We start from the raw sequence: 12,871 nt of genomic DNA, 5'->3' as shown, positions 1-12,871 counted from the left end.
GCTCCAGGGGCTCATTCAGTGACAGCCCAGAGCCAGGGCACACTCAGCCAAGGAGGGCTCAGGGGAGCAGAAAATTCATCTCTTTACAACCACTGTGGGCATAAAACTCCTTGCTGCTTAGTCAGGGTTGAGTTTTGCTCTAAGAAACAACTGAAAGCCACATCTGTCATACACAAAGCCACTGCACAGTCCTTGCAGTTCAGTTTATGACATCTGATACTTTGAGAAATAAAAAGGGTTTAAATATTTATGCAAGTCCTTGCAGTCCCTAACCATGATGTCATTTGGTGTTTGCTCTCTTGCCCATGCTCTGCACCCCTGAATCCCTCACCTGACCTTGTACCAAACACACAACTGAGCCCCTTCCCAGAGCCTTCAGTGAGCTCCTACACGGAGGAGCCAAACCAAAAACCTGAAGGTTTTCTTTTTATCAAGAGAAACAAAGATACACTAAATAATCTGAGCCACTTTTTCTGTTCAGATTTAAAATGAATTTAGACACAGTGTCTAGGTTTGCAGGCAATTTTGTGTCACTGCTCTGACACAGCTCAGTTCTCCAGAGAGGTCTATTTATCAAACCCTGAAATGTTTTCCATTACAAACAATAAAACATTTAGTCACAGAAAGCACCTTTCCAGCACAGAGAAATTTCTGAGGTGGCATTTGACATTCCCCAAATACCAGCAAAATTAACCCAAGACTCCAAACACCAGCCTGAGCTGGGTGTTCCAAGATGGATGTCAGAGGGAGCTGAGCTGGTCTGGAATCCCCTCTCTGTCCGTGGTGACAGCTCAGAGAACCACACAAGGGTTTGGGCTGGAAGGGACCTTAAAGCCCACCCAGTGCCAGCCCTGCCATGGCAGGGACACCTCCCACTACCCTGGGTTGCTCCCAGCCCCATCCAGGACACCATGGGCACCTCCAGGGATGGGGCAGCTGTGCTGGAGCCCCAGGGCACCAGGTCCCACCGCTGGGGTGTTTCTCATCCCCCCATTTGCAGGATGCTCTTTGGGGCAGCTCTCCCCCAGGGGGGGATTGGGGTACATACAGATTCCGACTGGGAGGAGTAGAGCAGGTTTTTGAAGGCTTTGTTTGCTGCCCGCAGCAAAGACCAGACGGAGCAGGTCCGTTCCTGAGTGTGTTTCTCTCCTCTCTCTTTCGCATTGTTGCACAGGAATGTTCCAAAGAGGCAGGAGTAGGTGTGCTGCACCAACTTCACCTGCACAGAGCCACACACACACAGGGTCAGCTGGACAAGGGCTTCCCTTCCCTTCCCTTCCCTTCCCTTCCCTTCCCTTCCCTTCCCTTCCCTTCCCTTCCCTTCCCTTCCCTTCCCTTCCCTTCCCTTCCCTTCCCTTCCCTTCCCTAACCCCGCCCCAGGGCAGCCCCGGCATTTCTCACATACTTCCCCACAAACCAATTGCACAGGAATGCAACGGGAGAGGAATCTTAAAATCAGAACTGAACAAATTCAGGAAAAAACATCACATAGAAAGACAAAATATTTGTTCCTAATCAAGTCATGTTGATACAAACTCACTGCCCTGCAGGCCAGGCAAAGCAGAATCATGATTCCTCTGCTACAAAACATTCCTGCAGCACAGAAATGCTGATCATTAATCACTCCATGCTGGGCCCAGCCTAACAAATGCCAGCCTAACTTCAGGCATATCAATGACTTCCTTGGGACTACTCAGATGTTTAAATGAAGACAAGTGGTTCAATATTGTAATAAATTAGGGGTTCACTCTACAAAGGCCAGCACACCATGGGTATGTTCTCCCTGAGCCCGTGGAGATTAGCAGTGTGCTGTGAAGCCAGTTACTACCTGTTGTATCTCATTTCACAACTGAGCTACTCTGGGACTGTACACGGGCTCAGTTACATGGCTGAGCTGGCAAGTGGTAATTCCAGTCAGCCACAATCACAGGAATGTGCCTTAAATCTCTTAGTGGATCAGACACTTCATAAAAACTCCTACTCTTCAGACTGCTGGTCCTGCAGCCCATGACTGCCACTTCCCCAGAGATCTGAGAACTGACTTGGACCATCCTGGCTGAATTCCTAATAGGAATGCTGTCTGCTTCTAAAGAAGGTAAGCACAGCTCCTATATCCTACACATTTTCAGTGAAGAAACTGAAAAAAATGAATGGAGCAGGTTGTTTTCAGAGGAGGAGTATTCAAGTCAAAACAAGATCCAAGCAGGGGGGAGTTTGTATTGAAGTAAGAAGGTTTTTTTTTTTCAGGCTGTGTGGATGTTTTACACCTCTTAGGTGAGACTATTCAATTAATAGAATTTATTTCTGTAAAGTCTAAAAGAAATCCTCGAGGATCTTGCTTTTGAGAGCGAACAGACCCTGTGGGTTACACAAGTGCTTTTGTCCCCTGTATCTGGGCAGCTTTCCTGCTCCCTTTATCAGGTGAGAGCATATATAGAATATATTCACATGTATATAAAATAATGGAATTATTTGGGTGGGAAGGGGCCTTTAAAGCCCATCCAGTTCCACCCCCGGGGACCTTTCACTGTCCCACGTTGTTCCAACTCCTGTCCAACCTGGCCTTGGACACAGAACATCACACAAAGGTGGCAAAATCTGCCCCCAGGCTCTCCAGCAGTGCTCAGCAGGCTCCACACTCACAAGGAATGCTTCGTTAAACTCGAAGGAGCAGGGGAACTGCCTCTGGAGCTGATGGACACAGTCCAGCCACTGCAGAAACACCGGGCAGCGCTCGTTCAGGTCGTCCGAATTCTCCCCGTGGCCGCAGCGATCTGCAAACTTGTGGCCAAAATCCAACCACTCCGTCTCCACCAGCACCTGGAAACCCTGCAGGGAGGAGAGGAGAGATGAAGGATTCCTATTTTTCTTTGGTTCAGTTTTCTGAGATGGTCTGAGACTTGTGGGAATCGCTGTGTCCTCTCTCCTATTTCCCCTCAGCACCGGGCTCATTAGCTCTCTTTACTGCTTTCCCTAATGCCTCTGTGCTCTGAAATGGAATTAGGGCAGATAAGGATTCCCAAACTACATGAACACGAAAGGGAATAAGGCAGGTTAAGCCCTCAGTGACTGGCAAGGACGATCCTGATATGAGCCCTATCTCATCCAGGCAGTGAAAAGCAGGAATTTCACATTGCCAAAGCTTCTGGATCATGGTATCCAGTCTTTGGACAAGTTATATAAAAACTTTTCTTGAAAATGATGGTCAGATCCACTTGTGAGGAAAGAAAACCATCCATCCACAACAGGACATCCAAGCTCAGGGGGAGCAGGTGCTTGTCTGTGTGTACAGCAGTCACAAGGCTGATTAAAGGTTCACTTGAGTGATTTTTCATGAAAAGGGCAAAGAACATTCCCAAGCAGTGCCTGGGCGAGCAGCTGAATGTCACACCTTGTCTCACAGGACCTGAAATCCATCACAGGGCAGGCAGGTTTTGGTTCTTAGTGGAAAGAAAAATTGTAGAGAATGTTTATGGAGTCGAAGGCTGTGATTAGAGCCAAAATAATGGCTGTGATTAGAGCCAAAATAATGGCTGGCAGCTGAAAAGCTTTAAATCTGACAGCACTGAAAACTCATTCTCCTCAATGTTTCTAATCCTGGTACAGACAGTTACAGTTTATGGTTTGCTCTGGGTGACAGAGAAGGCTCAGAGTGTGCACAGCACAGCTCTGCTCCCCAGGCAGCAAGGACAGCACCCTGTGGAGGACCAGGAGCAGATCCTGTGCCCAGACCAGGGCAGCACGTTTTGCCTGATGGATGCCAGCTTCTGGAATCCATGTGGAAAAGGATCCAGGAAGTTTTCACACTTCCATCCAAAAGGCAGCTCCAGCCCCTGGTCCAAGTGTGTGTGAGGCTGCATCACAGCAGTGTTCAGACACTGAGTTCTGTTCTGGACAACAAAGGCATCTTGCCCGTGGGCTGGCAGATGGAAGCCAGCCAGCACACGACCCACAGTGCTGGAAAGTGATGGAACAGGGGAAAAGCAGGAGAAATATAACTGACAGAGGGGAATGGAAATGCAAAACTGGAAAACCATGCAGCTGGGAAATGCACCAAAGAGGAAGGCTCTCTATCAGTGCTTGGCTGAGAACCTGCAGGGGTGCAGCAGAAGCTGCAACTGCAGCACTTTGTACTCCATATTCCTAAATTAAATATGGGGAAGCACAGAACATGCCTGTGCAGTTACAGCAGAGGCAATGTGAGCTACTCCTGAGTAACACACACACCTACATGTCACAGACATTTCTTCATAGAAATCCTTTCTTTGGGATTTCTCCTTCTTCTGGGAAGCAAAGGGTCCCAGAAGAAGAATGTAAACAATTGTTATCAGCTGCTGTGAAATGTAGCAGGTGTCCCTGTGATTGGCTCATCTTCCTTGTGTACCATTGAAGGCCAATCACAGGAGCAGCTCAGGGACAGATTCCCTGGGCAAAGAACTTTGTTATTCATTCTTTCTATTCTATTCTTAGCATAGCTGCTCTCTGTAACCTCTCTTTTTCTTCCTTTTAGTATAGTTATAATGTATTATATATCTTATATCAATAAATCAGCCTTCTGATCAAGAAACAAGATTCTCGTCCTTCTCTCACCACAGTGACCGTCTAAGGTCGCTGTAATACCTACACCTGGGAGTAACTGCAGGCTAGAGGTGACAAACTCCTGCCAGGGGAGAAACCCGCAGTAACCAACAGCCAGACTCCCTGCAGAGACCCTGCTTTGCCCACCTCTGTGGTCCTGTAGTAGGGGTCCAGCAGGAGCTTGGCCAGGGCCACGATCTGGGGCGTGCGGTCCCAGCCGTCGGAGCAGTGCACCAGCACGGGCCGCTGGTCGCGGTCCACGGCGTGCACCACCAGCAGCGCCGACTTGAGGAGCACCGACAGGTGCTGCAGCCACTTGGTGCTCTCCAGAGCTGACAGCCAACTAGAGGGAAAGCAGGCAAGACAGTTTTTGCTCTTTTAAAATGCCTTCAGGTTGGGATGTCTGAGTTTATCACGGCAAAGCTGCTGTTTTAATAAGCTGTGAGTGTCAGTCTGTAGCATTCCTCACTTGTGTCTTGTTAACGCTTTCCCAGAGGTGGAAGCAGCAAAGCCACCAAGCCAACCCAAGGAACTGCCACAATCTGGGATGAGCTGAAGGTTTGCATCTACTTTGAGACCATGGAAGGCTTCAGCAGCAAATTCCAAACAGGGGAGTGGGAGGGAAAACAGGACTGGGGTAATTCCAGTGAGGACCCCCATGACAGGACAGTTACCCCACAGCACTGGAGGGTTATAAATATTCTCCTGAAATGACATTTTAAATGAGTGAAGTACATGGAACACCACCACAATTTTCCAGATGTGAGCCAACAGTGAGGATTAATAAAAAGCTGGGAATAGCAGATCAGCCTAAGTGTGAGTGCTCAGAAGCCCACCAGAAGAAACAGCACTCTGGTATCAATATTCAAGGCTCCACTCTAATTTCAGAACTAATTTGCTATGTTCACTTCAATCAGAATAAACCAATGACTTCCACGAAAATGGAAAAACACAGCTTAGCGCTATTACCAAGGGAAAATCCACTGAATTTCAATTAAAAAATCATCAGCAGAAGAATGTGGCTGCAGAAACACGGAACCAAGGGCCCAAACCCCCAAACTTCCACTTACTTTCCTGGATCTGGCATCTGTGTGCAGAGCAGACGCAGAGATTGGAAGCTCTTGCGGATGGAGTGGATGTTTGCCATCCCCATGAACACCACTTCACAGTTGGGGTAATATTCTGCAGGGAAAGGGCAAGACAGAGGGAAGAAAATAACAACCACCTCTCTAAAAGAGGATTTTTTTCATCCAAACAAACCCCTGTTGCCGTGGACAGATGAAATAATTTGTTTACAAAGATTCTGTAAGTCCTTGGAGCTCGCTGGGTATTCCAGACATGACAGCCCAGCAAAACAGGAAGCATTTAGCAAAGTCCTGCTGTATTTATTTCAAATGTTTCATTTCAGGTTACAAAAAGCAGAGTGTAGACCTCTGGGAATTCCTGAGCTCCAGGTCCCAGAATGTTTGTAAAAAGACTGACAAACATCAAAAGATATGAAACATAAATAATATTTAATTGGTAATTTATGGATTTAAGTTAGATTTCAGATTCCTGTTCCTAGGCACTCAAAAAGGCTGAAAGGTTTCTTCATCCACTGCTTTCTTCTGAGGGGAATTGTACGAGGAAGCATCACACATGTGAGAAATACCAGGAGCTCAGGGAAACAAAATACAAGGAATTACTCTGGATGTGCTCAAGCAACACTGGAGGCCTGAACAGACAGGGCCAGTGCTCAGGGGCACCTGAAGTGAGCCAGGAAATCCCAGCTCAGTAGTTTTCCCAAGATTTAGTCTTCCCTCTGCTGTGATGCTTCAGGCTGCACAATGATCACACAGTAACTAAAATGACCATTTCTACAGGAGAAAAATAATCAGGATTCAGGATCTGGGACACTGAGAGCTTGCACAAGAAAATTCAGGAGTCTGTGATGTTTTGTATCATTTGATTTCCCAACTCTTTATCAGCCCAACAAATGCTGGGCCAAACACAATGAGGGACTGCAACTCCAGGAGCAGCCTCAGACAGTATCTGACACCTTCAGAGTTTTTTTTGTATTTTTACTCAATTATATCTAAAGTACAGCATAGAGGAGCTATTTTTATAAAGAGAATGAAGCAGACCTGGCAATACCTGCAGAAAAGTTAGCAGCAAAAAGCAAAACAGGTTTTACTGAAGGTGACACACTGTCTGAAAAGCTTCTCCACAGAATTAAAAAGCCAATATACAGGAAGAAAATCAAACTTCCTGTATACTGTGCTTTTCTGGTTTGAAATTTTACACTTTGATGAAGAATTATTTAGTGGTTTTGAGGTGTTAAATGAAAACCTCTAATTTTTTTTAAACTGGTGGTTAAGAATCAAAATGCAGCTATTGCAGCAAAGACCAAAATAAAAGGTCAAAAGAGCTTTCGTTATCTTATCTCCAGTTTTTCTGTCTGGGATTTTTTTCCAGCCTCTCCACCCATGGAATTTTAACAGGCTGCATTAATACCCAACAGTGACCATAAATAATACCTTGTTTATAAAACCACCAATTCACAAGTGCCAAAGAACACAGAATGTGGTGTTGCAACTGTATTACACATGCAAGGTGAGGCAGGGTTGCAGTTGCTATGATACAAATACTGAAAAATGCTTCAGCTTTAGGGAAATTGCTGAGAAGTTGTATTTTGCACAACCATTCTAGAACATTCTTCTCCTCTACAGCCAGTGGGATTTACATGTACAGGGGTTTTAGACATGAGCACACTGGACACCTTTGTCTCTCTCTAGCTGATACATCTGACTCAGCAAGGGAGAGCTCTTCAGCAGATTCCAGAGGGTTCAGCATTCACTGAGCACTGCTGCCAGCTGGGCTCCTGGCCTGAGAACAGACCAATGAACAGCTCAACTGCCCTCTGAAGGGCTGTGGGGCTGCCACGATCCAGAGCCTTCAGAGGGATGAGCAGTGTGCACACAGTGCTGAAGGGTGTTGGGGAATCACACTGCAGCAAATCCCTTTGACTGCCTGGAAAGCTGAGGAGGAATGCTGCTCACCTGGGCACTCACAGCCACCCTGGCTCACCTGGGCACTCACACCAACCCTGGCTCACCTGGGCACTCACAGCCATCCTGGCACACCTGGGCACTCACAGCCACAGCCACCCCTTTGGCTCACCTGGGCACTCACAGCCATCCTGGCTCACCTGGGCAGTCACAGCCATCCTGGCACACCTGGGCACTCACAGCCTCCCCTGGCACACCTGGGCACTCACAGCCACCCTGGCTCACCTGGGCACTCACACCACCCCTGGCACACCTGGGCACTCACACCACCCCTGGCTCACCTGGGCACTCACAGCCTCCCCCTGGCTCACCTGGGCACTCACAGCCACCCTGGCACACCTGGGCACTCACAGCCACCCTGGCTCACCTGGGCACTCAGAGCCACCCTGGCACACCTGGGCACTCACATCCACCCTGGCTCACCTGGGCACTCACACCACCCCTGGCACACCTGGGCACTCACATCCACCCTGGCTCACCTGGGCACTCACACCACCCCTGGCACACCTGGGCACTCACACCACCCCTGGCTCACCTGGGCACTCAGAGCCACCCTGGCACACCTGGGCACTCACACCCACCCCTGGCTCACCTGGGCACTCACAGCCACCCTGGCTCACCTGGGCACTCACAGCCTCCCCCTGGCTCACCTGGGCACTCACAGCCACAGCCACACCTGGGCACTCACAGCCACCCCTGGCTCACCTGGGCACTCACAGCCTCCCCTGGCTCACCTGGGCACTCACAGCCACCCTGGCTCACCTGGGCACTCACAGCCACCCCTCCCTGGCTCACCTGGGCACTCACAGCCACCCTGGCTCACCTGGGCACTCACAGCCACCCCTCCCTGGCTCACCTGGGCACTCACAGCCTCCCCCCTTGGCTCTGTTGGCCACGGCTGCCGCGTAAGATCGCGCGTCCAGGATCAGCAGCTTCTGAGGCTGGATTGCCAAACTCTCTGCTCCGGAGGCGTTGGAGATGGAGGAGTCTGGGGAGGAGGAAAGGGGTGATGAGCTCAGAGGATCCCTCTGACATTGTTACAGCACAGTTCCCTCAGCCCCACCATGCACAGGCACTGCACCATGGGGACTGAATACAACAGATTCCCTCTGTTACAGCATCAGAGATGGAACTTTCACGCAAAGCTCTGCCCTCAACAGAAAGCAATGGTGACAGCCTTACCAAATTCCACATCAGAGAGGTCCCCTCCGTTGGGCAGATCTCTGGAGCAATTCCCATTCATTAACTTGTTACTGTTGGACCTGGAGTCTGAGGCACAGGCTTTGGCCACGGACTGCACCAGGTGCTCATCGTCGGCGTTCCTCCAGCCCCACCAGCTCACCTCGGGCTGCCCGCAGCGGGAGATCACTGCCCCATTGCTCTGGTGCCTGCACACAGGGACACAGCCTCAGTCAGCACGCACAGCACACAGGGCACACAAAGCTCAGTGCAGTGCTGCAGTAGCTTCATTCCCAGCAGGGACCATCATTCAGCAGTTGTCCCCAACCTGGGATCCAGCTTCCCTGCAGAATGATGGCTGTGACCACAGTCACTGACAGGTGGAAGTCAAAGCAAGGTCAGGAAGAGAAAACAGAGCATCTTCTTGCTCAGTATTTTGGGCCTGTTGGCCTGTGAAAGCTGGGGAGTGCAGTGGAACAGCAGGTGAGGCATGAGAGAGGAATTCAACATGGACACCCTAACCTGGACACGGCTCTCATCTCCTGGGAGGTGACATTCAAAACAAAATTTTTGTTTCACACATTGGAAGAGTTAGTAGTTATTTCCTTAAATCTGACCTGGCTTCTTGTACTACGTAAAAAGAACAGACCTGGAATAATTAAAGCTTACTGAACCATTGCAAACATGCTCTGAAAGAGATATGAAAACTCTCTCCTCTAATCTATTATAAAAAGAGGACTGAAATGTATTATCACAGTAATTCCACTCACTGCCTTTCTGCTGGCACATCCCCCTGCTGCCACCAGCTCTGGACTCACCAGCCACTGGAAGGAACAAACTCCTCCCTGACCTTGCCCAGCAGCACCCGGACTCAGGGAGCCCAGCCTGGGCAAAGGAGGCCCAGCTGTGGGTGCAGAGCTGCAGGGGAGGGGCCAGAGCAGCACACACAACTTCTGGGGCATCTCAGAACATTTAACCCCTGCCTCATGTCCCAGCTGGGATATCTCAGCACTCATCCACATGGCTCTTCTCTGTTTAAGGCAATGGATCACAGAACAGTTTGGGTTGTGAAGAGTCCTAAGGTTCATCCAGTGCCGCCCCTGCCATGGCAGGGACACCTCCCACTGTCCCAGGCTGCTCCAGCCCCAGTGTCCAGCCTGGCCTTGGGCACTGCCAGGGATCCAGGATGGGCACCCTGTGCCAGGGCCTGCCCACCCTGCCAGGGAACAATTCCCAATTCCCAATATCCCATCCATCCCTGCCCTCTGGCACTGGGAGCCATTCCCTGTGTGCTGTCCCTCCATCCCTTGTCCCCAGTCCCTCTCCAGCTCTCCTGGAGCCCCTTCAGGCCCTGCCAGGGGCTCTGAGCTCTCCCTGGAGCCTTCTCCTCTCCAGGTGAGCACCCCCAGCTCTCCCAGCCTGGCTCCAGCCCTTGCAGCATCTCTGGGGCCTCCTCTGGGCTCTCCCCAGCAGCTCCAGGTCCCTCCTGTGCTGGGCCCAGGGCTGGAGCACTCTGCAGGTGGGGTCTCACCTGAGCAGGGCAGGACAGAATTCCCCCTTTCCCTTCTGCCCACACTGCTGGATCAGCCCAGGGCAGGGGTGCATTTCTGGGAATCACAGCTTTTCAAGCAGAGGTGCCTCTGGGCAATGCTTTCCTCACCCAGGAGTCCCCCCAGAACCCTGGATTTCCAGTGTGCACCTGCCAATTACAATTCCTGTACGTTATGATGCAGGAAAAGATTTTAGAACCTTCCTGCAAACCAACTGCCCACCTCAGCTCCAGGGCAGCCTGGAGCTGTTCACTTCCCTCTAAGCAGGGACCCCAGAGCACTGAGGGTCAGTCTAACCCTTAAGCAAATCTTAACAGCCCTGAACAGGAAACCAGCCCACCCAAAGCAACCAGTGTAGACTTTCTGGCTCTGAGCAGCGTGATGGATGTTTGTGGAGGTGTGACAGGCTGGTTTGTGCTGTGCTGTCAGAGCTGTCACCCCCGGGTGCTGCAGCACCTCCTCCGCAGCCTCCCCGCGGGCACCGCGTGGGCGCCGCCGCCTCCTGCTCCTCATCCAGCAGCAAACAGGCACAGGCTCCGTGCTGCTCAGCCTCCAAGCGATCAGACAGGCTGGGATCTGGGTCTGAAGTACTTCTCATAGCTCTTTTATAATTGTTTCATATAAAATCCCTTCAGTGAGAGGAAGCAGTGACACGCTGCGTTAAGCGAGGCAAAGGAAAAGCGATGCGGAGCCACGGCTCTTACACCGGGTGCCAGCCGGCTGCAGGCACAGGGAAATGGATTTCTGCTGGAATTAATGGCCTTCCACAAACAGCTCTACCCACAGCAAATTAGTTCAGGAAAAAATACGTGCCAATCACTGAAAGGCCACCCAGTTCCCCGCCACGCTTGCACAAATAAAAGAAAATAAAACATCATTATATGTGTAAGAAATCTATTTTGAACAGAGCAGCTCATTTATTTTTCCATATGTTCTCCCAGATTTCATTACTACCTGCTGCAGAATAATTTTCATAGGTTCATAAAGAGTTATATTTTCCTCTCCAGGTCCTTGCCTCGCATCATACAAATAATAAAGAATCATTAGGCTGGGAGATGAGCTCGTTGGTGGCTGTGCAGCCCCAGCAGTGCCCTGCACAAATCTGCCATGTTCAGAGGTACCAGACATCAGCACACAATTCTAGTTAGGGGCATGCTGGAGGGCTGGAGAATTCCACTCATTCCAGCTGGACTGGCCACAGGGATAAAGAGCAGCCAGTGTGATGCTGAGATCCCCAGGGACAGAGCTGGGATAAGAGGGCATCACTCAGAGCTCAGGAACAAAATGATTCAAAAAACTTAAAGCAAAACCTCCATGGAAAACTCCCTAGGGACAAAAATCCTGCAGCCCCCTGCAGAAACCAAGAGTAAATCAGCATTAGGTAACTGTAAAGCCCTTTACAAGCTGTTGTACAGCTGCAGGACACATGTACACCTCTGCACAGGCTTCATTCTCCCATGTCCATGCTGGAGTACAACAATAAATCCCCCAAGTCCTTGCAACAGAGCAGTGAGGAGCAGGGAGGGGTGAACTGCTCCCTGTGCTGCATTTCTGAACCAGCAGCAGCAGAATGGAAATCCCTTTATTGCAGTTCAGGGATGTAACTCACAGCAGGAACAGAATTTGTGTGGGCCTGGGGGCTCACCCTCAGCAGTGCAAGGCCAAAGAACACTTCCACACAGAGAACCTTCAGGGAGGCTCTCATGATGCTGCTTCTACAAGGTGGGAGGAAACCCTTGCTGTTGTCTTCCCAAAAAATCCTAAGAGTATTCTCCATAACACTGATTTTCTGGGGCCAGATTTATCTACACAAATTATTGTTCCCAGAGAGGCTGAGGCTGTGGCTGCTCCTGGATCCCTGAAGTGTCCAAGGCCAGGTTGGACAGGGCATGAACAACCTGGAATAGTGAAAGGTGTCCCTGCCCATGGCACAGGGTGGAATCAGATGAGCTTTAAGTTCCCTTCCAAGCCCACCTGCCTTTCTGTGAATCTATGAAATATGTGAATAGGCTGAAAAAATTGGAAACAGAAATAAAAACTGCAGGGTTTGGTGTGAGATTTCTTTAGAAATCTGATCATAGAATGGAAGCAACGCTCCTGCCAGTCCAATCCCCACAGAGCATTCCTGAGCTTGTCTCCAGATCAGCCTGCTGGGCTTTGCAGCCTGGACTGCTGCTCAGGGCCAATGCATCTCCTGCTGCCAGGCTGTGTTTCTGCTCTCTGTCCCAGTGATCTGTAACTGAGACAAGTGATTGGACTTATTTTAAAAAAATCCAGATTACTTCTTTTTCCCATGAAGTAAAGCAAAAAGTTTTTTAGTAATGTGATCAAGACTGAAACTAAAATCATTAAGTCCCAAAATAATTTCAGTGGATAAGAAATGTTGAGTAAGCTCTTGCCCCTTACTGAAAAAAACCTAGCTTTATGTGTGTGTGTGTATGTGTATATATATATATACACTATATAGTATATATATATATAGTATAGTATATTCCATATATATACAGTATATATAGT

General features: G+C 49.7%; 1 protein-coding gene across 7 annotated transcripts in view; it reads right to left on the bottom strand.

Annotated features, from left to right (window-relative positions):
• MTMR3 (myotubularin related protein 3) overlaps nt 1–12,871 on the bottom strand; it is a 79,061-nt gene that overhangs the window by 11,514 nt on the left and 54,676 nt on the right. For all 7 annotated transcript variants that reach the window (XM_074554542.1, XM_074554541.1, XM_074554543.1 and 4 more), the window contains 6 exons: nt 8,808–9,013; nt 8,482–8,613; nt 5,649–5,760; nt 4,726–4,921; nt 2,644–2,829; nt 1,049–1,219 (listed from right to left, as the gene is read on the bottom strand). In XM_074554542.1, the coding sequence (XP_074410643.1) occupies nt 1,049–1,219; nt 2,644–2,829; nt 4,726–4,921; nt 5,649–5,760; nt 8,482–8,613; nt 8,808–9,013 (1,003 nt within the window). The remainder of the gene's footprint in view (nt 1–1,048; nt 1,220–2,643; nt 2,830–4,725; nt 4,922–5,648; nt 5,761–8,481; nt 8,614–8,807; nt 9,014–12,871) is intronic.

The sequence above is a fragment of the Zonotrichia albicollis genome, chromosome 18 (assembly GCF_047830755.1).
Source record: "Zonotrichia albicollis isolate bZonAlb1 chromosome 18, bZonAlb1.hap1, whole genome shotgun sequence".
Lineage (NCBI taxonomy): Eukaryota > Metazoa > Chordata > Aves > Passeriformes > Passerellidae > Zonotrichia > Zonotrichia albicollis.
Note: the sequence above shows the minus strand (reverse complement) of the source record. Positions and strands in the feature narration are given on the sequence as shown.